The sequence below is a fragment of the Scylla paramamosain genome, chromosome 44, assembly GCF_035594125.1.
Source record: "Scylla paramamosain isolate STU-SP2022 chromosome 44, ASM3559412v1, whole genome shotgun sequence".
NCBI lineage: Eukaryota > Metazoa > Arthropoda > Malacostraca > Decapoda > Portunidae > Scylla > Scylla paramamosain.
Window position 1 is genome coordinate 2,767,515 of NC_087194.1, and position 25,136 is coordinate 2,792,650.

The window sequence follows — 25,136 nt, forward strand, 5'->3', positions numbered from 1 at the left end:
TTACGGTTCCAAAGGCTGTAGTTGAAGTGACGTGTGTTTTTAAGGGTGTTTTTACGGTTCCAAAGGCTGTAGTTGAAGTGACGAGTGTTTTTAAGGGTGTTTTACGGTTCCAAAGGCTGTAGTTGAAGTGACGTGTGTTTTTAAGGGTGTTTTTACGGTTCCAAAGGCTGTAGTTGAAGTGACGTGTGTTTTTAAGGGTGTTTTTACGGTTCCAAAGGCCTCAGTTGAAACTACACCGGGTTTGAAGGGTGATTTTATGGTTCTAGTGACAGATTATTAAGATTTCTATATTATTAACAGGGGAAACAGTCTAGAGAACCCGGCTAGTCAATTCTGTATCCTTGGAAAACGGTCGAGGTGATGACACGGGTTTTCAAGAGTGATTTTACGATTATAATGACAGATTAACAAGATTTCCACATTATTAACAGAAGAAACAGCCTTGAGAACAATAACTCTCTCTCTCTCTCTCTCTCTCTCTCTCTCTCTCTCTCTCTCTCTCTCCAATCACCTCCTCTGCTTCAAATTAAATTGATGAAAAAAAGATAGTTATCAATCTTGAGTGAGAGAGGGAGAGAGGGAGAGGGAGAGGGAGCATACGTGACACTTGCAACGTCCTCTCTCTCTCTCTCTCTCTCTCTCTCTCTCTCTCTCTCTCTCTCTCTCTCTCTCTCTCTTATCACGCACAAGATAACACGACCCAGAGAGAGAGAGAGAGAGAGAGAGAGAGAGAGAGAGAGAGAGAGAGAGAGAGAGAGAGAGAATTATTATTATTATTATTATTATTATTATTATTATTTTATTATTATCCATTTATCTTTATCAATGACTTTCTAATTCTTTGCTTTTTCTCTCAAATTCCAGAATGTAGCTGAAGAAGAAGAAGAGGAAGAAGAAGAAGAAGAAGAAGAAGAAGAAGAAGAAGAAGAAGAAGAAGAAGAAGAAGAAGAAGAAGAAGAAGGAAACAAAAGAAAAAAAGAAGATAAGGAAAGAAAGAAAGAAAGAAAGAAAGAAAGAAAGAAAGATGAAATATAAGGATGGATAAGAGGAACAGATAGGGAATAGAAAAATAAAAAGGAAAAAAAGAAAGAGATAAATAAAGGAAGGAAATGAAAAGCAGTAGAATCTAAAACAAACAAACAACAAAAAAAATAAATAAATAAAAGTAAAAATAAAAGAAAATGAATAACAACAACAGATAGCAAAAAAAAAAAAAAAAATCGAAAAGAAAACGGGAAAAGAAAGAAAATGGAAATTCTATGGAACGAGAAATGGAGGAGGAGGAGGAGGAGGAGGAGGAGGAGAAGGTGGGGGGAGAGGAGATGGTGCTGATGGTGGTGTTAGGAATGTTATGTTGCCTTCCTAACACCACTGCCTCTAACATTCACCACCACCACCACCGCCACCACACCGCCACCACCACCATCACCACCGCTGCCACTTCTGAGCACGAATTTGATAATTACGTCAGTTATAGTGGTAAGTAGTAGTAGTAGTAGTAGTAGTAGTAGTAGTAGTAGTAGTAGTAGTAGTAGTAGTAGTAACAGCAATAATAGTAGTAATGACATTTTTCTTAATCTCTCTCTCTCTCTCTCTCTCTCTCTCTCTCTCTCTCTCTCCCCCAGAGTTGGTAAGTGACACAGACAGGTTCACCATCCCAGGAGTGACCAGCTTCACCCAACTCCTCTTTGACCCCACCAACTATCAGGTCATCGTGGGCGCAAGGTAAGGTCACACAAGGTCACACTCACAAGGTCACATATTAGGGTCTCTTCACACGGTCACAAGAGAAGGGGAGGAGGGGAAGGGAACGTGGGAAGAGAAATGAAAATAAACAAATGATAAAACAAAATAATTAAGAACTGGGGGCTATTTAATTTATCTATTTATCTATTCATTCATCTATCTACTCACTCATCCATCAATTCATCCATTTATGCACTTATCCATCCATCTATCCTCTCATCCACCCATCCATAGCCTAATCTTTACACCTCCATTAAGAAAAAAATAAAATAAATAAATAAAAACACGTAATTTCCAACTTACACCCTCACCTTCACTCGATCTTGCAGGGACCACATTTACCGGCTGAGTCTAGTCGGCCTGCAGCAGCTGGAGGAGGCTAAGTGGGCGTCCAATGGCAGCACAGTGGAGGTCTGCAAGATGAAGGGCCAGAGTGCAGCAAACTGTCATAATTACGTCAGGGTTCTGCACAGATATGGGGACCGCGTGTTAGTCTGTGGCACTAACAGCTTCAGCCCTTTGTGCACTTGGAGAAAGTAAGGAAGGTTTTTTTTTAATTTATATTTTTTTGTTTGTACGCATTCTGTTCGTCTTTTGTCATGGAGGAAGGGTGTTTTTAAATGTTTCTTTTTGTTTGTACGCATTCTGTTCGTCTTTTGTCATGGAGGAAGCAAGAAAGGGTGTTTTTAAATGTTTTTTTTTTTTTTTGTACGCATTCTGTTCGTCTTTTGTCATGGAGGAAGCAAGGAAGCGTGTTTTTAAATGTTTATTTTGTTTGTACGCATTCTGTTCGTCTTTTGTCATGGAGGAAGCAAGGAAGCGTGTTTTTAAATGTTTCTTTTTGTTTGTACGCATTCTGTTCGTCTTTTGTCATGGAGGAAGCAAGGAAGCGTGTTTTTAAATGTTTCTTTTTGTTTGTACGCATTCTGTTCGTCTTTTGTCATGGAGGATATCAGACCAGGTCACATATTATTAATGACCCTTTTTTTTAGTCCTCCCATTAAAATCTTATGAAAAAAAGGAAAAAAAACGTAAAAAAATATATGAAGATAGATTTTTTTGCCTCAAAGATATCAAACCAGGTCACAAACTATCAATGACCCCTTTTTTTTTTTTTTTTTTTTTTGCAGCCTGTCCAATATAGGTCACATTGAGTCCTCAGAGAAGGGCGTGGCTCACTGTCCCTTTGATCCACGACACAGCATAACCTCCCTTGTGACCCCAGATGGTTCTCTCTATGTTGGGACCTTCACAGACTTCACAGGTGGGTCATGGGTACGTCTGGGTAGGTCATTGGGTGTGGGGGGTGAGGATAGGTGTTGGGGAGGGTATGTGGGAAGAAAGGGAAAGGGGGAAGGTTATAGTGGGGTTTTCAAGGTTGTAGTGGAAGTTGTTGGGGTTTTCAAGGTTGCAGTGGAAGTTGTTGGGGTTTTCAAGGTTGTAGTGGAAGTTGTTGGGGTTTTCAAGGTTGCAGTGGAAGTTGTTGGGGTTTTCAAGGTTGCAGTGGAAGTTATTGGGGTTTTCAAGAGTGTTTTCAAGATTCTAGTGGAAGTTATTTGGATCCTAACTAGGTAAGGAAGGAAGGAAGGAAGGAAGGAAGGAAGGAAGGAAGGAAGGAGTGGAGTGTAGATGTGGTGTGGAAAAAGTGGAAGAGAAGGAAGTGGAAGTGAAGGCCAAGAAGAAAAGGAAGGAAGAGATGAGTGAATGAATGAAAGTATGAAGCAAAACCAGAGATACAGAACACACACAAACACACACACACACACACACACACACACACACACACTTACCCACTCACTCACTCACTCCACCCCCTCCAGGCAACCACCCAAGGTTCATGAGGATGCTGGGAAATAACCGATCCCTTTGGACAAAACAGTGGGAGACCAAGTGGCTCTCTGCACCGACCTTTGTGGCCTCGTTCCTTGACGCGGGGTTTGTCTACGTGGCCTTCACTGAGAATGCTGAGGAGGCCCTGAGCTGCGGAAAGGTGTGTGGTGCTGTGGTGCTGTGGTGGTGTGTTGTGGTTAGGATAAGTATGGTGCTGGTGGTGGTGGTGGTGGTGGTGGTGGTCTCTGTAAAGGAATACTGAAAAGATTAGTGAGTTTTATTTTATCTTTTTATTTCTTTTGTATTTGTCTGTAAACATCCAATAATTTAAACCTCCCTATTGACTCCAGCGAGCTAACCTAACAACACACGACCCTATACCAGCAAAGCAACGACATTCATTTCCTACCTACACACGTCACTTAAACCTCCCTACACTTACGCAACTCTAAACTAACAATATCGCTATCCCATTCCACCGTTTAACGAAGCAACGATCTTATTCTTACATATCTATAGACGTAATTATTTAAAACATCCCTATATTGACCCACCACCAACCTAATGCAATACTCGACAGCGTGTGTATTCCCGCCTCGCTCGAGTGTGCCGCAACGACCGAGGAACAGCACAGAACAATCACTGGACGACGTTTCTGAAGGCCCGGCTGTCCTGCTCACGGCCCGGCCCCCACCCCTTCCACTACAACTATGTACAGGCCCTGGTGCACCTCCCTCAGGAGCAGCTGATCTATGGGGTGTTCTCGACGGCTGCGTGAGTGTCTGGGGTATTTTGTTAATCTTTCATCTCTTTTTATTTATTCTCAGTTATTTTTTCCCTTTCACTCATTCTTATTTTCTCTCTCTCATACACTCTCATGCACTTCTTGCCTCTCCTACACACACACACACACACACACACACCACACACACACCATACCTCTCCCTATCTCTCATCACACAGAAGACTAACTGAACCTAACTAAATCAGACACAGACTCACACACTCACACTCTCTCTCTCCCTCTCCAAACAGGAACAGCATTGCAGGATCAGCAGTCTGTGCGTTCAACATGACCGCTGTTAACATGACTTTTGAGGGGCCCTTCAAAGTCCACTCATCCACCTGGGGGCCTGTGACGGATGACAATTCACAGTTCCAGTGCCAGAATTCCAAGTCGACCCATGATGCCGAACTAATGGCTAATAAGTACCAGATGATGGACAAGCCGATTGCTAGTCAAGGCCACAGTCCGTTGTTTACGATTGATGATGTCAGGTTGGTTGTGTTGTTTGTGTCTTGTGCTTGTTTGGGGGTGTTTGGTTAGGCTGGCTTTGTTTCGGGTGTTTTTGGTTAGTTAAGTTTTGATCGTTTTATTTTTTAATAGTTTAGGTTTGGTTTGGTTTTGATTTAGTTAGGTAAAGTTATTTTAAGTTAGTTCAGGTTAGGTTAGGTTAGTTTGGACCAGGTTGGTTTAGATTACATTAAATTAGTTTTGGTAAGACTAGGTTAGGTTAGTTTAGATTGTTTCATTAGATTAAGTTAAACCACACCACACCCAACCAAACCTAACAGAACAAAACAAAACTAACCTTACCTAACCTAACCTAACCGTAACCTAACCCAACTCCACCACCCCCAGACTAAGCCACATCGCAGTAGACATCATATCAACGCGGCAGAGTGGAATGGTGCATGTGATCTTTGTGGCGGAGCGCAGTGGGAAGGTGAGGAAGCTGAGTGTGCCGTCCCAGAGCGGTGCCGCCAACCCTTGCCTACTGGAGGAGCTGTCCCCATTCCCTGATAACTCCTCTGTCACTATACACTCCATGAAACTGCTGAGGGATACGGTAAGGGTGTCTGTCTGTCTGTCTGTCTGTCTGTCTGTCTGTCTGTGTGTGGGTGTGTGGATGGGATGAGAATTACAAGAGAAAATTAAAGGAAGAGAATTGGCTTGTTTGTTTGTGTGTGTATGTCTGTGTAGTTAGCTTACGTTAAGTTATATTCAGTGTGTGTGTGTGTGTGTGTGTGTGTGTGTGTGTGTGTGTGTGTGTGTGTGTGTGTGTGTGTGTATGTGTTTTAATCACCCAAACCTTACCTAGAAACCACAAAAAACACACCACAAAAATAACCCACTAAAAACTAACACAACAACAACACACACCACCACTAACCATTACCTTCCCTTACCCCCATACCCTCGCACACCCTACCATACCCTCCCATACCCCAAACAGAACTCACTTTACCTGGGAACAAGCGAGGGAGTGGTCCGCCTGCCAGTGCATCGATGTGGCCGACACAAGACCCAGCGTTCCTGCCTTTCTGCGAGGGATCCTTACTGCGGCTGGGACACCAACAGACTGCAGTGCTCCCCTCCTCCGGGCAAGAACCCTCTGGTCACTTCTTGGCTGCAGGAGGTCATGGAGTGTCCTGTTTCAACTGATCCTGGTATGTGTGTGTGTGTGTGTGTGTGTGTGTGTGTGTGTGTGTGTGTGTGTGTGTGTGTGTGTGTGTGTGTGTGTTTGGGTGTTATATGTTGATGATGTAAGGGAGAAAGAAAGGAATGGTGATGAGAGAGAGAGAGAGAGAGAGAGAGAGAGAGAGAGAGAGAGAGAGAGAGAGAGAGAGAGAGAGAGAGAGAGAGAGAGAGAGAGAGAGAGAGAGAGAGAGAGAGAGAGAGAGAGAAACAACAACACATAATAACAATAATAAGTTTGTGCATCATATAATATTTCAATATAACAACAACAATAAAAAACAAGAAAAAAAAAACACTTACCTAATCACTTGTTTCATTTCCTGCATTTTGATTGGTTCGTTTCCCTTTGCTGCGCTGTGATTGGCTGGTGCAGTGGATGGGGAGTGGAGTGGGTGGTCCCATTGGTCGTCTTGCCAGCAGTCAGGCTCTGGGGATTCCTGTCAGTGCCGCCAGCGTGCCTGTGACTCCCCGGCACCAAGGAGGGGTGGCACTCACTGTACAGGGCCACATATTGAGGTAAGTCTCTCTGTCTCTCTCTCTCTCTCTCTCTCTCTCTCTGATATAAAAACAAGCCCTAGACCTGCTTAAACTACCATTAGAACTTTGAAAACCTAAACAACTTCCACTACAGCTTATTAAATTATGACAAGAACCATGAAAACACCCTGAAAAACCTAAATAACTCCTTTTTTTCCCCATTTCTCTTCATTTTCATTCCCTTCTCTTATCTATCCCTCCATTTCTCACTTTCCATTCCCAAACCTCTTACTCCATTCATTACATACAAACCCATTACTGCTACCCATATCCTGACCTCACCTGACCTGACCTCTCTTCACCCCCAGGTCACCAATTGCACAGTGCATGGTGGGTGGACAGCCTGGTCGTCTTGGTCACAGTGCTCCGCTAACTGTGGCATTGCAGTGAAGACTCGGCGGCGGACTTGTTCAAACCCCGCACCGAAACATGGAGGTCGTGTGTGTGTGGGGCAGGAACGCACTGAGATCTACTGCCACTCCTTGCCTCGCTGCCCCTGTGAGTAGGAGAGAGTGAGAGTAGGAGGGAGAGGAAGTGGGAGTGGGAGAGAGGGAAAGAGAATGTGGGTGAGATGTGAGAAGCAGGGGGATGTGAGAGAGAGAGAGAGAGAGAGAGAGAGAGAGAGAGAGAGAGAGAGAGAGAGAGAGAGAGAGAGAGAGAGAGAGAGAGAGAGAGAGAGAGAGAGAGAGAATGCACTAACACAACAGCAACACTGCCTAACACCCAAAATACACCCACCAAACACCCCAACACACACACACACACACACACACACACACACACACACACACACACACACACACACACACACACACACACACACACACACACACCGTTACACACACACAAACACCATCAAACACCCAACATAACAAATCCTTTCCCCCCCAGCATACACAGCCTTACCGGTGGATGGCGGTTGGAGCGAATGGGGGGCGTGGGGGACCTGCTCAGCCTCATGCGGGGGGGCAGGGGTGCGGCAGCGGCGTCGGACATGCACACACCCATCACCAAAGAACGGAGGCTCGGACTGCGCTGGATGTGGCGAGGAAACCGAATCCTGCGGCAAGTGGTCATGTCCAGAAACACGTCAACTTAGCTCCTGGTCACAGTGGGTCGGAATCAATGTCACAGGGGAATATGTGACCCAAAGGCGGTTCAGGGCAGAGTGTGTGGCCACAGGGAATGCCAAGGACCCTCTGAGAACCGGGGACCTACAGCAAGAGGATCGCGTGTGCCCAAAGGAAGGCTGGTGCGGTGGGGAGGTCCGTGCAGTGGTGGCGTCAAGTCCGTGGAGTGAGTGGAGCAAGTGCAGCGTGCAGTGTGGCGGTGGAAGACAGTGGCGGAGCAGGAGGTGTGGTGCAGACGGCTGTGGTGGTGGTGAGGCTGTCCAGGAGAGAGGCTGCAATGAACACCCTTGCCCTGGTAAGTGAAATTGCAAGTTAAGTTTGGATTTTGAATTTTTTGTGTTTTTTTCATGTTTTTTAGTGATTGACATGTGAGTTGATGTTACCTTTGTGTTTCTCAATGCTTTAGTGACTTTGAAAATGTGAAAATATGTTAGTTGTATATGATATTTGTTGGTGTATAAAGTTTTGCCTCTTTTCACTTATATTTTGTGATGGTACAACATTCATCATTATTATTATTGTTATGGTACAGCATTTATCATTATTACTGTTATTAAGCTAGGATTATTGTTATTACTTAGGTTACATTAGGTTAGGTTACATATGTTTGTGCATTATACCCAATCTAATTAATTCTTATACCCAATCTAATTAATTCCTAGGTTACATTAGGTTAGGTTACATATGTTTGTGCGTTATACCCAATCTAATTAATTCCTAGGGTACATTAGGTTAGGTAAAGATTTCTGCATTCACTCTAATCTAATTCCTTCCTAGGTTAGGTGATGGTTTGTGCCTCAGACCTAATCTAATCCATTCTAGGTTAAGTTAGGTTAGGTGAAGATTTCCGTCAGATTAATTAATTCCTAGGTTAGGTTAGGTAAAGATTTCTGTCAGGTTAAATAAAGATTCCTGACAGGTTAATTAATTCCTAGGTTAGGTTAGGTAAAGATTTCTGTCAGGTTAATTCATTCCAAGGTTAAGTTAGGTAAAGATTTCACTCAAGTTAGATTAGGAGATAAAGATTGAAGTCACCAGCATTCGTCACCTCACTAGTTATTCACTCAGGCAAAGATTTATAACCCAGATCTAATTCCATCACTCTTTACCTTATGCCCCCCTCTCTCTCCCTCTCCCTCTCACCTCTCCCACTCCCCAGGTCTATGGGCGTGTTGGCGGGAGTGGAGTAGCTGTTCTTCATCGTGTGGGTCTGGCAAGCAGGTTAGGACGCGTCGCTGTGTCTCCTCCCACAACCCTTTCATTGATGCCTCAGACTGCTCAGGGCCGACCACCTCATACCAGCCCTGTCACGGCCATCCCTGCCCTGGTGCGTTGTGGTGGTGGTAGTGGGAGTGGCTGTAGTAATAGTGGTAGTAGTTATACAAGTTTTTCAGTGGTGGTAATAAACGTAGAAGTTATTTTTGTTGTAGTTAGTTTGTCAAATTTGGTTGTTGATTTATGCAGTGAATTATAACAGAAACACAAGGATTAGTAGTTTATATTGGCTGTAAGTAAAGTAAACAGTCTCAGTATACACCTGTTGGCTTCTGTAAAACAACAAACTGAGCTGAATACTGACTCAATCATTAAGTAAACACCCTCACCTGTCCACACACACACACACACACACACACGCACAGTATTTACCTGTACTAGTAGTAACAACATTAAAAAATTTCCACAAGTTTGGTGAGTGTTGTGTACCATTCCAGGGGAGGAGGGCTGGGGCATGTGGTCACTGTGGTCAGAGTGTGGCGGCGGCGGCAGTGAGGAGCGCGTCAGGATCCGCCACTGCCTCTCAGACGACCCCAGTCAGTGCCGTGGCCTTGACCTGCAGCGGGAGGCCTGTGCCCCTCTTATGGGTAAGTTACGTCAGGTCGGGTTAGGTTAGGTCATTGTGATCTGTTAGTATTGTTATTGGTTAGGTAAGGTGGGGGCTAATTGCTGTCATAATCAGGAGTAGAGAGAGAGAGAGAGAGAGAGAGAGAGAGAGAGAGAGAGAGAGAGAGAGAGAGAGAGAGAGAGAGAGAGAGAGAGAGAGCATAACCCTCACATGTTCCTCAGAAGACAACGCCCCAGTGCTGGAACTCCTCGACAACAACAACCAAAACAACAACAACAACAACAACAACAACAACACCGTAACCGTCACCACCCTGGTCTGGTCCTGCCTGGCCTGTCTGGCGGTGGGGGCTCTTGTCGGCTCCCTCACCACCTACCACCTCTTCATCCGCCGTTATCGTCATCGCCGCGTTCCATCATCCCCGCACTACATCACTGCCAAGCCCAATCATTATGTTAGTGTCCCGGCTGGGGAGAGGAGGGCTGGGACGTCGCCTGGGGGGTCGCTCAAGAGTGCTGGGGGTCTGAGGGCTGCCATTGCTGCTACGCTTCCCCTTAAGGAGTTTGATACAGCTACTATTAAGAGGTCAAGTCATGGAAATGGTCATCTGCGGGCCGATCTTGATTCCGATACTATTTTTAATTTTTAGGTTTTTGTTTAAGTGTAAGTTTTTTTTTTCTTCATTTTTTTCTTATTGTGTTATGATTTTGTTTTTTCATTGGTGCTTTTTTCTTCTTATTTTCTTGTTCTTTTCTTTTCTTCCTTTTTTTTCCTCTTTGTAGTTTTAATTTCAACTGATTCTTTTTTTCTCATCTTCTCTTTTTCCTCCTTTTTTCTTTTCTCTTCATAATTCAAATTTCTACTGATTCTTTCTTCTTCTCATCTTTTCTCTCTTTCTTCTTTTTCCTCTTTACAATTCTAATTTCTACTGATACTTCCTTCATTCTCCTCATCCTCTGTTTTCTCTTCTTCTTCCTTTCCTTTCTTCTCCCTTTCCTTTCTTCCTCACTGTCCTAATTCCAGCCAACACTTCTCTCATTCTCCTCTCCCTGGCCACAACCTGCTTCAAATCCCCAATGGTCACACATATCCTTATCTTCTAGCAATGTACAATATCATTACAATTTTACCAATATCATTAAACTATTTATTACCAGTATTTTTCCCTTCCTCTCATTTCTTTGTGGCACTTACATTTTCTCTCGTTTATCTTTTATCTCTGTTTCTTTAGTGATGTTCGTCTTTTAAAAGCTGCACCTCTCTCTTTCTCTCTCTCTCTCTGTCTCTCTCTCTCTCTCTCTCTCTCTCTCTCTCTCTCTGTAGTTTTTATTATATTGTAACAACTTTGCTCAAGTCTTTATGGTGTGGGGTTGTCCCTTTGAGAGAGAGAGAGAGAGAGAGAGAGAGAGAGAGAGAGAGAGAGAGAGAGAGAGAGAGAGAGAGAGAGAGAGAGAGTATACCTTTTAATTTCCAAAATGCACAACTAACTTTGGAAATTGTAAGAAGAGAGGAGAGAAGAAAAATAGTAAAAAAAAAACATTGGAGAAAAGATAATATTTAGACAAACTACTCTCTCTCTCTCTCTCTCTCTCTCTCTCTCTCTCTCTCTCTCTCTCTCTCTCTCAATAGTAGTTACAGAATCAAATTCTCTCTCTCTCTCTCAATAGTAGTTACAGAATCAAATTCTCTCTCTCTCTCTCTCTCTCTCTCTCTCTCTCTCTCTCTCAATAATAGTAACAATCAAATTCTCTCTCTCTCTCTCTCTCTCTCTCTCTCTCTCTCTCTCTCTCTCTCTCTCTCTCTCTCTCTCTCTCTCTCTCTCTCTCTCTCTCTCTCTCTCTCTCCTAACCTAACCTCCTAAGACTGCAAAAAACATATCTTGTGATACTTAGTCTAGCCAAGACTGCCTAGAGAGGAACACAGGAGGGCACAGAGAGAGACTTTCTGTCCGTCTGTCTGTCTGTCTGTCCATCCGTCTGTCGGTACGTGCCAAGGAACTGTGATGAGGTCTTCCCTACAAGTCTGTGATGTTGTTTTTGTTTGTCTTGATGTGTTCTGCTGCCCACACAAATGCAGGAGGTGATGAAATGTTTGGAATGTTTAGTAATAAGGAGTGTGGAAATGTTTGTAATGTTGCTTTGAAAAACATTTGGGAGTATTTGAAATGTTACTGTGGAAAAAGATTTGGGAATGTTTGATATGTTAGTGGTAAGGTGTGCGGAAATGTTTGTAATGTTGCTCTGAAAAAGATGAAGGAATGTTTTATATGTTTATCGGTAAAAGGAGTAAAAATGTTTGAAACATTACTCGGAAAAGTGAAAATATTTGAAATGTTATTCTGGAAAAGGTATGGTATTTTTTTAAAAGTTACCCAGAAAAAAACAAGTGAAAGTGTCTGAGAAAAGATGTATAAATATTTGCAACATTACTCAGAAAAACGAGTGAAAATATCTGAAACATTACCCTGAGAAAGACATAGAAGTATCTGCAACATTACTCAGAAAAAACGAGTGAAAATATCTGAAACATTACCCTGAGAAAGATGTATAAATATTTGCAACATCACTGAAAAAAGACGTATAAATATTTGAAACAGTGAAAAGACACACAAATATATGAAACGTCACTGAGAATAAAGGAATGAAAATATCTGAAACATCACCCTATGAAAGATGTACAAATATTTGGAACATAACACAGGAAAGCACATGAACAACTTTTAATGATTTAACACTTCACTGAGAAAATGCAAATTACGACATAGGATGTTTCTCCCTCTGCTAAGTGAAATGAGCAAGAAGGAACAACAGATAGATGTGGAGACTATTAATACTGTGGTGCGGGAACTCTGAAAAGGTGTGGAAAGGTGAACTCTGGCATATGAAACTTTTCCTCATCTTTGCACAATGAAATATGGCTGAAGGAATGAGAAAAGGCAATGAAAAGTGTTAATTTTGTGGTACAATATACACTGCATACTGTGTTTTCCTTCCATGTCGGGTGAAAGACATTATTTACTCTGGAAGATGAAATGAAAAACGGAAAAGTTGAGCTCAAGAAAACACACCTCTGAAAACCCCAATAGCTTTTACAAGAACCTTTTAAAATTAGGACCTTGAAAACATCCTTGAAAACCCCAATAACTTCCACAAGAGCCCTTTAAAACCATGAAAACACCCTTAAAAACCCCAAAAACAAGACCCTCTTATAACTTTGAAAACCTCCCTTGAAAACCCCAACAATTTGCACAGGAACCTGATAGACAGATGGGAAAAGGGTGAATTTCAATAATGTTCAATTATCTCTGTGACAAGATTTCCCTGGCCCTGTGTGTGAAGGTGAAGTGAAGGTGGTCGTGAAGTCGGGATAGGAATAAATGGTGCTGATCTTTCTAGTGATTAAGACACTTTAGGAAAACAATACACACAGCAAACAATTGTGACTGTGTTGGTGTGCCAGAATGCAGAGATGGAATCAAACAGGACATCTCTCAATTGTGACTCGAGAAAGATGGAAAACCGAACAAATATGATTGTGAAGTATAAATAAGTAAGCCTTAAAATTATTATATTCTGACACTGTTGGTGCAGCAGATTACATATTGTGGCGTTTGTGACCAAAAGTGGATGGATGGAAGAGATGCTTACGTGCGACTTAAAGAATTCAAGTGGAGAGGAAGGAATGATGGGGAATGTTCGGCTGGAAAGAACTGAGATGGAAGGAAGGAATGAGTAAAACTAAGATGGAATGGGAGTGAATGAATGTGTTTGGCCAGAAAGAATTGAAGTAGGAAGGAAGGAATGAGAGATAATGAATGTTTGGCTGGAAAGAATTGAGAAAGAAGGAAGGAGCAAGTGGAATTGAGACAGAACATGAGTGAGAGAGGGTGTGTTTGGCCAGAAAGAACTGAAGTAGAAAGGAACGAGAGATAATGAATGTTTGGCTGAAAAGAATTGAAAAAGAAGGAAGAAGCAGAATTGAGATGGAAAGGATGGAATGAGAGAGAGCATTTGGCCAGAAAGAACAGAAGAAAGGAAGGAATGAGTGAAGAAATATTTAGCCAGAAAGAATTGAGAAAGAAAGGAAGGAATAAGTGACAAGAAATATTCAGCCAGGAAGAATTGAGAAAGAAAGAAAGGAACAAGAGAGAGAGAAAGAGTGTGTTTAATCAGAAAGAACAGAGAAACAAAGGTAGGACAGAGTGACAAGAAACATTTGGCCAGCAACAATCGTAGTATCAGTCACAAAATAGAGTTTGACGAACAAATAAATACTTGTGTTGGGAATCTAGTCAAACAAGTGACAGTTTGGTTTATAATGACAGGGAAATAGGGACCAAGATGTATGTATATTTCTCTCCCAGCATTTTTTTACTGGTTTGTAATGTAATGTGTGTGTGTGGACGGATGTGCCATAATTATAACCCAGATTTGTTATATAATTTTTATATGGAATTTGCATAAAATGTAAATGGCTTAATGTTTTTTTTTTATTTTCCTTAGTAAAGTGGATGAGTGAAGGAGTGCTTTAGAGTGAATATAGCCAATACATTTTTTTTTTTCATTCACTCCACTTCTACACACACACACCCAGACACACTTATACCACACCTCTCACACACTCAATAGTCAAACAACATAACACAAGGGTTGGTGCGGGAAGCCACCAGGTTGACACGTGGCAGTCCCTGTACAAAAATATCCCCATCCATACATTTATCTAATCTTTCAAAGCTCCCTAATGATGCAGCACTAACAGCCTGATCACTGAGTCTATTCCATTCATCCACCACTCTTGAGAACAATTCCTTCCTTGTACTATGATTACTGACCATGAGAATTTTGCTTACGTCACCCTTGCTGTGTCCTCTGTGCCACTTAAAGACCTCCATCAGATCCCCTCTTAACCTACACCTCTAAACAGAATAAATTTAAAAGCTTTCATTTCCTTATATTAAAGTCACAATAAGGAGAATGTGTGTGTATAAGTGACTGGAAAAAAGGGGAGTTAGTACAATCACTGATGTACAAACCAATACAGTTATGAATGAAGTTACAATCAATTACACACACACTGATATGGATATATGTGGGAAAGTATAACCTAACTTACAAAAAGGTTCTGTTGGTACTCCTGTCTTCCTCTGCTGCCTGGCTTGTCTTCAGTAAGCCAGTCAGTCATCGAGTCAGTCAGCCAGCCAGTCAGCCAGCCAGTCAGTCATCGAGTCAGTCAGCCAGCCACTCAGTCAGTCAGTCAGTCAGGTGGCTTAAGAATTGCTAGTAAGGCTGTAACTTGAAAACAGCTGGCAAGTTGCTAACACCACTACTCAACACCACATCTCATACTAAGATTTTAACACCAATTAGTCACAATATTGCCACCACCATACCAGCACACCACAACACCAGAAATGAGCCTTTTAACACTACCACCACCACCACTACCACCACCATAGTGACCAAAATAAAACCAACAAACAAGTCATGAAGCATTTATTCGGTCTCTTTCCAGCTTGTGCCAAAAACAGAACCGTTACAGCACCATGCAGTGTGTGCAAAACGAAAATCCCCACAAGAATATTGAATGAAGTTACAGCAAAGAGATTAAAATGAATAAGTGGTTATATTTGACGAAGAAACCTTACTTTCCACCCTACAATACCCAATATTAAAAAATGCTCTGCTCTCTCACCACGGTTACTTCCCAAGGCCACAGAGATGATTAGCCAGAGTCTCAAGAGTGTTTCTCCAGTTAATAATGTAGAAATCTTGTTAATCTGTCACTAGAACCGTAAAAAACATCTTAAAATCCCATATTACTTCACCACGGCTATTTTCCAATGCCACAGAGATGATTAGCTGAGTGCTCAAGAGTGTTTCTCCAGTTAATAATGTAGAAATCTTGTTAATCTGTCACTCGAACTGTAAGAAACACCCTTAAAAACCCGTGTGACTTCAACGAGAGCCTTTGGAGAGTGGTGGTGGACAGTAGCATTTCTGAATACCTTAGTGTGTAAAACAAATGTCCTGACACACTAATGAATGGTACAGTTACTGAGAAATTAAATTGAATCAGTAAATATATTTGTCTGATGAAGAAACCTTATTTTCTTCAGTTAGTATTATAAAGTGGAGGAAACAAAGATAAGAAATATAAAAACAAAGGTAAAGAACATAAAAGCATAAAAAGCAAAGCATAAAAAAAAAAAAAAAAAAAAAAAAAAAAAAAAAAGAGACTTGCAATTCAAACATAAAGAAAGAAATAGAACACTGAAATAATGAAATAGTGACGCATTGTGTATAGCTGGAACGCTTCCCAAAAACTATAAATTGGCAAGTCAGTGTTATAAAAATGGAGGAAAAAAATAAATAAATAAAAAAAATAAGTAAATAAAATAGATAAATAAACAAACAAATAAATAAATAAATAAATGAATAAATAAATAAATAAATAAAATAAAAAATAAATAAATAAATAAACAAAGCCACATAGAAATTTTAACAAAAGGCATAAAGAACACAGAGAAAGTAATAATGTAATGTGTATATTTGGAACACTTCTTAAAAACTTAATGTACGTACGTCAGTGTTTTAAAAGGATACACAACCCCCCAAAAAAACATAAAAGCAACTAAAATTCACATAAAAAAAAAAATTAAGGAATAAAACGTAAAAAAAAAAGAGCAAAAAACAAGCGTGGTTAAAATATTTGAGGTTAATGGGAACAAGATATTTCAAAGCAAACTTAACTAAAAACTAAAAAAAAAAAAAGAACTGAAGCAAAACTAGAGCCCAGAAATAATAATAATGCATTGTCTATATATGGAACAAGAAAAGCTTCAAAGATAAACCATGGCAAATTAAGTAAAAAAAAAACCTATCCTCTCTCTCTCTCTCTCTTTCTTTCTCTCAATACCTTTTTCTCCATTTTTTTTCTATTTCCTGTTCTCTCCTCTTTCTTCCCTGTCTCTCCTCTTTCTTCCTTGCCTCATCATCTTTCTTGCCCTCTTCTCTTTCCTAACCTTCCCTGCCTTCCCTACACCCTCCCTGTCCCTTCCTACACCCTCCCTACCCCTTCCACTACCTCTACACCCTTCCTAACACCCTCACAGCCCTGTCTCTACAACCTCACAGGCCTCTCTCTACACCCTACCCATCTTTACATCACTACATATCCTTCAGCCATCCCTACACCTTGCCGTCGCTCCCTTACCTCATCTTCCCTTCCCCACTAAGGATGTTGTAAAGCTCCTTTGATTTAATGTCCACTCCATACTGAGTCTGCATGAAGCGACACGTGAAAGCGACACGCTTGCTCTCGGTCACTTTTGGGTTGAGGGAGTGAAACAGTTCAGCGGCAGCAGCTCGGGCGGCCTTCAGTCCACCAGGTAGGGTGTACGAGTCAAGAGGAGGGTGAACAGAACGGCCCTTCTGCTGTATCATCTGGTAAAGGTGCTTTGACGGAAGCTCTTGGCCAAATTGCATGGAGGCGAACCTTGTGTGGGGAGAGAGAAGGAAAGGGAGGGAGGGAGAAGGAAGGATGGATGGAGGAGTAGGGACAGAGGGATGGAGAAACAGGAGGATGGAGAGAAAGGTAGGGATGGAGGGGCAGAAGGAGGGAGAGGGAAGGAGCAGAGGTGGAGGTTGGGACAGAGTGAGAGAGGAAGGGAGGGAAAGAGACAAGAAGGAAGGGAGGTGAAGCACAGAGGGAGGGAGGGAGGAAGGGAAAAAGAATGTATAAAGATGAGGGAGAAAAAAGAATGACAATAACATCAACAAAAATAACAATAATAACACACACAAACAGACACAAACAAACGAACAAACTACACGTACTTGCAGGTCAGAGCCACACGAGTCTGTTCCGGATGGTTGGGATTTAGTGTGTCAAAGAAACGCATCAATGTATTCTTCTCTTCCTCTGACCAATTAGGAAGCAAGACGCTCTTCCTCCTGGGGGTGCCCTGAGTTGTCTGTCTCCTGCCTTTTGGTGTGGCTCTGGTGGGGGTGGAAGTGTGGTGTGGTGGTGACAAGGAGGGATCAAGGGACAGATGGAAGGGAGATGCAGAGATGGGAAATGATAGGATAGGGAAAAAGAAAGGAGGAAGGAGGAGGAAAGGAAGATGCAATGAAGGAAAATGAGAAGGGATGGAGTAACAGGCAGAGAGGAAGATAGGAGGAAGGAAAATGAAGGAATAGAAGTGAGAAGGAATGAACGAAGGAAGGAAGGAGGATGCAAGGAAGTGAAATAAGAGAAACAGGAAAGAAAGAAGGAAGAAGGAGAAAGGTAGATAAAAAGGAATATGGAATGAAAGGAAGATAGACGGTCGGGTCAGTAAAATGAAGAAAGAAGGAAAGAGAATAAAGGAAGAACAGGAGAAAGAAAGGGAGAAAGGAAGAAAGTGTGAATAAAAGATGAAAGAAAGAAAATGAACAAATATTCTCAATCTTTCATTCCTCTTATTGGTAAACTCTGGAACTCCCTCCCCCCTCCCTTTCCCTCCCCTCCACCCACCCACTCACCTCTCAAACCCAAAGGTCACGTTAGCAAGCTCGCCAAGGTCATCTGCATCCTGACTGGCTGCTTTCTGTGGTGTTCTCTCATTGGTTGATTTCTGTGGCGTCACCTTCTCATTGGTTTGTCTTGCAGAAGATCCTGGACTCTGGTTGGTCGATTTCTGTGGTGAATGTTTTGGATGGGTCACTCCCTGTTTGATTATGATGTCCTGGGCAGAGAATAGGTTAGGTTAGGTTAGACTAGTTGTTTTTTTTATATATATATATATATGTAGGACGGACACTGACCAGGGAAAAAAAAAAAAAAAAAAAAAAAAAAAAAAAAAAAAGGGGGCCACTAAGATGCCAGTCCCCGAATAGTGTCTGAAGCAGTAATAAAAAGTTGAAGGATGTGTCTTGAAATCTCCCTCCTGAAGGAGTTCCAGTCATAGGAAGGTGGAAATACAGAAGCAGGCAGGGAGTTCCATTTTTCTTTTTTTTTTTTTTATGTAGGAGGGACACTGGCCAAGGGCAACAAAAATCCAATAAAAAAAATGCCCAGTGAAATGCCAGTCCCATAAAAGGATCCAAAGCGGTAGTCAAAAACTGAAGGACAAGTGTCTTGAAACCTCCCTCTTGAAGGAATTCAAGTCATAAGAAGGTGGAAAAACAGAAGCAGGCAGGGAGCTTCAGAGTTTACCAGAGAAAGGGATGAATGATTGAGAATACTGGTTAACTCTTGCATTAGAGAGGTGGACAGAATAGGGGTGAGAGAAAGAAGAAAGTCTTGTGCAGCGAGGCCGCAGGAGGAGGGGAGGCATGCAGTTAGCAAGATTAGCAGTTAGCATGAAAATAGTGGTAGAAGACAGCTAGAGATGCAACACTGCGGTGATGAGAGAGAGGCTGAAGACAGTCAGTTAGAGGAGAGGAGTTGATGAGATGAAAAGCTTTTGATTCCATCCTGTCTAGAAGATAGCTAGTGATGCAACACTGTGGCAATGAGAAAGAGGCTGAAGACAGACAGTTAGAGGAGAGGAGTTCATGAGACAAATAGCTTTTGATTCCACCCTGTCTAAAAGAGTGATACAAGTGGAGCCCCCCCAGACATGTGAAGCATACCCCATACATGAACAGATAAGGTCCTTGTTCAGAGTTAGCAGCTGGGGAGGGGGAATGAGAAAAACTGGTCAAGATGTCTCACAAGGTTAGGAAGGTTAGGCTAGGAATAGGAAGGTTTGGCTAGAAAGGTTAGGTTAGGAAGGCTTGGTTAAGGTTTGGTTCAATATGTTAAGGTAAGGTAAGGTTAAGTTAAGGATGCTACTTATTATTATTATTATTATTATTATTATTATTATTATTATTATTATTATCAGTAGTAGTAGTAACAGTAGCTTTTATTGTTATTCTTGCTGGTATTGATTTTAGCAGTAATATTAGTAGTAGCAATATAAATAGTAGCAGTATTAATTATTGATTTAGCAGTAGTAATAAAAGACACAGCAGCAATAGTAGCAGTGAACAAATAACACACACACACACACACACACACACACACACACACACACACACACACACACACACACACACACACACACACACACACAAAGGGACAATTTCAAGGACCATTCTACAACTAAAATAAAGCTAAATAAAGACAACATAATGCAAAAATAATACATACAGGGCTGTACTGCACAACAGGAATTATGTCTCTCTTCTGTTTTGGAGTCAGAATTACCTCCTCTGAACCTCCCTTGGCTGGGGATGCCTGTAGGGGTGCAGGGTCCCAGCCACCAACTTTCATTTTCTTTTTTGCAGGGGTGAGAGGCCTGAAGAAGGAAGACGGGTGCTTTAAAGTCCATTGGTGTCTTCTGTAGATAGTTGAGAGGTCCAAGTGGGGGATAGTCAAGTTTAAAGCTTTCCAGTAATGTTGAACTAGCAGGCTGGAAGGTTTAAAGATCTAGTATATCTCTCTTCCTCTTCTGTGTATGGTAAAGAAATCTGAGGAAGGGACAGAGTTAAGTTTAAAGCTTTTCATTATGTCCAGCTGGTAGGTTCAGTTGTCTCTTATCTACTACTACTACTACTATCTTTGTCCTCTTCTTGCACTGGAGTGAGAGATCCAAAGGGAGGAAGAGAGTGAAGTTATACAGGTACTCACAGAGGAACAGAGTGAAGTTATACAGGTACTCATAGAGGGCCAGTGAAGTTGTACAGCTATTCATAAAGGAACAGGCTGAAGTTGTGCAATTATATATAAAGGGGAGAAAAAAAGTTATAGTTATTCAAAGAGGAACAAAGAAGTTATATAGTTATTCATAAAGGGCCAGTCAAGTCATACAGCTATCCATAATCTTGAATTAATGACCCAGCTGTTCTGTCAATAATTTAAGTCCTCTTTCACACAGGGCTGAGAAATCTAAGAGAGAGAGAGAGAGAGAGAGAGAGAGAGAGAGAGAGAGAGAGGAGAGAGAGAGAGAGAGAGAGAGAGAGAGAGAGAGAGAGAGAGAGAGAGAGAGAGAGAGAGAGAGAGAGAGAGAGAGAGAGAGAGAGAGAGAGAGAGAGAGAGAGAGAGAGAGAGAGAGAGAGAGAGAGAGAGAGAGAAAGAGAGAAAGAGAGAGTCAAGTTCAAAGATACACATAATTTTGAACTAGTAAGCCAGCTGTTCTGTGTGTCTAGCCTCTACCAACTTTTATAAAGGGGAATACAACAGTGCTTACTCTTCATCTATATTCTGTGTTTCTGTGCCTCTCTTGTGCCCTTGTCTCTTAGTGGCAGTGGCAGCAGTGGTGGCAGTGACAGTCAGTGAAGGTCTTATCCTGCTAGTGACTCCAACTGAAATAGTATGTTGGTTTATTCACATTTACTTATTCCAATCATGAAACAAACTTCCACATGAAATGATGTAACCCTTTTGACCCTAATTGGTACACCTTTCCTTAATTACCAACAACTCTGAGACACCTTTACTTGTTCGACAGCCATCCACAATCTCCAAATTAGCTAGAAATTGCAAAGTGTATTGTTTTTTATCCCTCACTTTCTTGTAGATGCTTATAAAGATTTCACGCATTACTTTTGGTGCTGTTAACTGCAGTGAGATCGGTTAATTGCAGTGAGATGGTTAATTAAGTGAAGATGTGGTTAAGACAGACAGCCAAGACATATTGAAAGAAAAACAGGATAAATATGGATATGGAAACTGGGCAAACAAGTGAAGATGTGGTTGAGTGTACACTTGTCTAATGAGAGACTTGATAAATATGTGAAGATGTGGTTATGAGAGTGTACACCTATTTAAAGAAACTGAACAAATCTAGATATTGAGACAGGATATAATGAGCTTTGTCAGGACCCTCTACAGTACAACTTGACACACACACACACACACACACACACACACACACACACAAAGATAAACACATGAAAATAATAAAAAAAAAGGAGAAAAGAGAAAAAAAAGTAAAATCATAATAAAAAGGAGAAAAATAATAATACTCCAACACACACACACACACACACACACACACACACACACACACACACACACACACACCTTTCCCCTGCTCTGCTATACGCCAGGCCAACACCAGGTAGCACTTAATGACAGGCTCCATACAGTCGCTGCCGCCGCCACCCCACAGCCCCACTGCGTCCGGCTGGAAGAGTGCGTGGCAGCAGTCAAACATGTAGTAAGCGCGAAGGCCATGCAGTAGTGCCTCCCCATACTGGCCGGCACTGTACCTGTGGGGTTAGATTAGGTTAGGGTAAGTTAGGTTAGGATAATATTTAAGTGACACTAGTATTTACAGTATGTTAGGTTAGGTTAGGTTACATTAGGATAATACTGTGATGGCATTTCTGGTCAGGATAGGTTAGGTTAGGGTAATACTTGAGTGACATCAGCGTCTACATTATGTAAGGTTAGAAATTCTCCAGTTTACAAAATATGGTGTCTCATCTTTAAGCCTTCTCAAAATTTAATACAACTTAGCTTCCCAGCCCCTCAACACCCCACTTTCCCACCAGGTCCCCAAGGCTGTTAGGGATAGAGAAGGAGAAACAACAAATAGGATGTACTGTGTTAAACTGCAATATTACGAGTTCGGATGGTGCGACATACAATTACATAGACACACAGGCCAAAAGCCTTGCGGACCCCACGAGGTGACCCGGTGGCCTATGACTATTAAGGTGACAGAAGAAAAGGACAGCAAAGCAAAAGTAGTGGAGGTCATCAGGGACAGAACTCCACAAATTAGCAAGATTAGTGACTTCATAAGGTCAACTTTTTCTCGTCAACTATTTTTGTGGATTTTCCCCCAGAGACCGTTCTTTTTCCTTGAATTTTTGAGGTTTCCCAAATTTGGCCTATTTCTTTAATGAACAGGTTAAGTTAGGTTACATTAATTCACTTCATTTTTTTTTAAGTGGGACGGGCTCCGGCCAAGGGTAACAAAACTGGGAAGGAAAAAAAAAAAAAAAAAAAAAAAGGTGCCCATTCCTGAACAGTCAAAAGCGGTAGTAAAAAATTACATTGTCTTGAAACCTCACATCTTAAAAAATAACAACCATTTTTTTTTTTTACCCAGAATATCAATACGCTAGAATAATTCCATGCCATTCATAGTCGTAATAATGAACATGAACTCCGGTAACCTTAACCTAACCTAAAAACAAATAAATAAAAAACATACATTACCTGTCCTTATTGCAGTGCTGCGGCATGACCTCTGGGGTGACCTTGGCTAGTACATGCACGCCACCGTAATCCCTAACCTCACATACTTGCCACGCCTCCAGCAGTCGCTCCTCCGCCTTGCTCTTCCCATCTCCCTTCTTCCTTTTTCCAACCAACCGTTCTTGGATATAATTTAATACCCCGCCTTCTTCCTCTTCCTCCTCCCTCACCTCCACCAGGTCTACAGTAAAGCCCTCAATAGCCACGTGTCTGTTGAGGAGCAGTAGGTACGCGTCTATCTTGGAACTAAGTCTAACGAGGGCTGTGTCATAGGGCGTTTCACTGGTTAGCACAAAACTGGCTGCGTTTTCATTCCAGGACAGCCCCGCCTCGCCACGCACTGCCAGACGTTCTATATCGGCTCTAATACACGCCATTAGGTCAGCTTGGGGTCAGTTGAGTGAAAAATTGGTTTCTCTAACTCTTTTCTCTCGTTCAGTCCCGCCACTTTTCTCTCTCTCTCTCTCTCTCTTCCCTACTTCCGTCCGTTGTTTTTTTTTTTTTTTTCTCTCTCTCTCTCTTACGGCACCTCCTGATCTTGATGCCACACACACACACACACACACACACACACACACAGAGTAGGTGAATGGGTGGGTGGGTGAACTGGTGTGAGACTAGATAGTGGGTCGGTGGAACGATGGGTGGCTGGGTGGATAAATGAGGTTGAGTGGGCTGGATGGGTGGGCTAATGGAGGACTGGAGGTGGGTGGGTGAGTGAGTCGGTGGATAGATAGAAGCAAATAAAATAATCGTAGTTTTGTATAATTTTAATTTGTAGCAAGATATTCAATACATAATAAATTGATATATATATATATATATATATATATATATATATATATATATATATATATATATATATATATATATATATATATATATATATATATATATATATATATATATATATATATATATATATATATATATATATATATATATATATATATATATATATATATATATATATATATATATATATATATAACTTAATTAACGTAATTAGATAACTACTATAAATTCATGTACAGAAAAAAAATGACGTTGATGATGATGGTGATGATGATGATGATGATGATGATGATAATAATAATAATAATAATAATAATAATAATAATAATAATAATAATAATAATAACAATAGAAAAAAACAAAAACACAATGTACAAGGTGCTCACAGTACTATTGCTGCACACCCACACACACACACACACACACACACAAACACTTCACATACTGCGCGACACACACACACACACGCATAGGCATTATTAAATTCTCGTTACACTGTTGCTGCGCAGAAGACTACAGCTGATATAAACAAGAATCTTCATCCCTAGAAAACACTGCAAATTGAAATAAATAATGTCTTCTAAACATTTTCTTGTATTCCTTCTCCTCCTCATGCATTCTTTTTTCCTTCGTCATCATCTTCCTTCATTTATCCTTTCTTCTTGGTCCTCCTATCCCCGAATCTAGAAACACCTGGAAAATACAAGAAATTATGCAAAACATTGTTGGAGAGAGACTGGAGAGGAGAGAGGTCCTGGATCTCGGTCCCATGATACTGATGACGTCACATCTTATATACTTTTGTTGTTTCATTTTAAAATTGACCCCTCGAAAAAATTAAGCTAATTTGAAATGTCTTATAAATTCTGACTTGCAATGCAGTTTAACTAATACAAAGAATATAATACCATATGCGGGTTGATATTTTAAAAGAACTAAATGAAAAAAAATGTTGGAACATAAACACGATAAAAAAACGTTCTGAACTCCGCAAATCTAATTTATCAGGTATGAAAACACTTTAAAAAATCTGAATGATTTTTACAAACAATCAAAAGTTAATTACAAGCTGAAATAATGAAATTTAAAAAAATATACAAATCGTCAGTTTTTTTACATTAACATGCCCATAAATCATCCTAAAAGTCCACATATTTAACTGAACACGGATGAAAAGCACTTTAAAGTTCATGAAAGATTTTTAGAGACAATAAAATTTTAACTAGACGCTGAAATAAAAAAAAAATGTAACGATACTAAGAAAAGTGACAGAGAAAAAAAAAAAAAAAAAAGCGACCGTTAATCAGAGAAAAAACAAACTTATAATCAACATATTTTCCTTAGCACACACATGAAAAACACTCAAAACATGACTAAACATTTTTAGAAACCACTCCTCCTTACTTATTATTTGGGGTTATTTGGAGGTTATTTATATATTTTTGGATTAATTTTGGCTGTGTGTGTGTGTGTGTGTGTGTGTGTGTGTCCTGCTTGAACCTTTCCATCCCTTCATACTCTTACACGGTATTTTCAG

General features: G+C 41.0%; 2 protein-coding genes across 8 annotated transcripts in view; one reads left to right on the plus strand and one right to left on the minus strand.

Annotated features, from left to right (window-relative positions):
* LOC135093923 (semaphorin-5B-like) overlaps positions 1-14,047 on the plus strand; it is a 32,159-nt gene extending 18,112 nt beyond the window's left edge. For 3 of the 4 annotated variants that reach the window (XM_063993592.1, XM_063993593.1, XM_063993594.1), the window contains exons 3-17: positions 865-1,479; positions 1,626-1,725; positions 2,076-2,282; positions 2,877-3,010; positions 3,567-3,736; positions 4,157-4,350; positions 4,612-4,854; positions 5,219-5,426; positions 5,814-6,027; positions 6,432-6,574; positions 6,904-7,093; positions 7,487-8,020; positions 8,885-9,052; positions 9,438-9,587; positions 9,790-14,047. In XM_063993592.1, the coding sequence (XP_063849662.1) occupies positions 1,260-1,479; positions 1,626-1,725; positions 2,076-2,282; positions 2,877-3,010; positions 3,567-3,736; positions 4,157-4,350; positions 4,612-4,854; positions 5,219-5,426; positions 5,814-6,027; positions 6,432-6,574; positions 6,904-7,093; positions 7,487-8,020; positions 8,885-9,052; positions 9,438-9,587; positions 9,790-10,217 (3,303 nt within the window). In that variant the 5' untranslated portion in view covers positions 865-1,259 and the 3' untranslated portion in view covers positions 10,218-14,047. The remainder of the gene's footprint in view (positions 1-864; positions 1,480-1,625; positions 1,726-2,075; positions 2,283-2,876; positions 3,011-3,566; positions 3,737-4,156; positions 4,351-4,611; positions 4,855-5,218; positions 5,427-5,813; positions 6,028-6,431; positions 6,575-6,903; positions 7,094-7,486; positions 8,021-8,884; positions 9,053-9,437; positions 9,588-9,789) is intronic. The other variant, XM_063993595.1, reaches the window with a different exon arrangement.
* Positions 14,048-15,045: 998 nt separating this feature from the next.
* LOC135093929 (uncharacterized) lies at positions 15,046-23,324 on the minus strand. Of its 4 annotated transcripts, none has more exons than XM_063993609.1 (7): positions 22,766-23,324; positions 21,620-21,807; positions 20,784-20,898; positions 19,802-19,892; positions 18,091-18,293; positions 17,404-17,565; positions 15,046-17,062 (listed from the first exon to the last, which is right to left on the minus strand). In XM_063993609.1, exons 1-7 carry the CDS (start codon positions 23,179-23,181, stop codon positions 16,777-16,779), a joined length of 1,461 nt encoding a protein of 486 aa, XP_063849679.1. In that variant the 5' UTR covers positions 23,182-23,324; the 3' UTR covers positions 15,046-16,776. The 4 variants fall into 4 exon arrangements, with proteins under 4 accessions (XP_063849679.1, XP_063849680.1, XP_063849677.1 ...); XM_063993610.1 differs by having other exon boundaries at positions 18,091-18,245; positions 22,766-23,323; XM_063993607.1 differs by having other exon boundaries at positions 18,091-18,245; positions 19,745-19,892; positions 22,766-23,322.
* Between the last annotated feature and the right edge of the window lie 1,812 nt (positions 23,325-25,136).

What these genes read in the sequence shown, in the direction of transcription:
- LOC135093929 (XM_063993606.1), bottom strand. Translation starts at nt 23,181, where the DNA reads ATGGCGTGTATTAGAGCCGATATAGAACGTCTGGCAGTGCGTGGCGAG. An exon ending in ACACAGAATATAGATGAAGA is followed by an intron (nt 19,893 to 20,783) that starts GTAAGCACTGTT and finishes TTCCTTCTTCAG; the next exon opens with GCCTCTCACCCCTGCAAAAA. An exon ending in CGTGTGGCTCTGACCTGCAA is followed by an intron (nt 17,063 to 17,403) that starts GTACGTGTAGTT and finishes TCCCCACACAAG; the next exon opens with GTTCGCCTCCATGCAATTTG.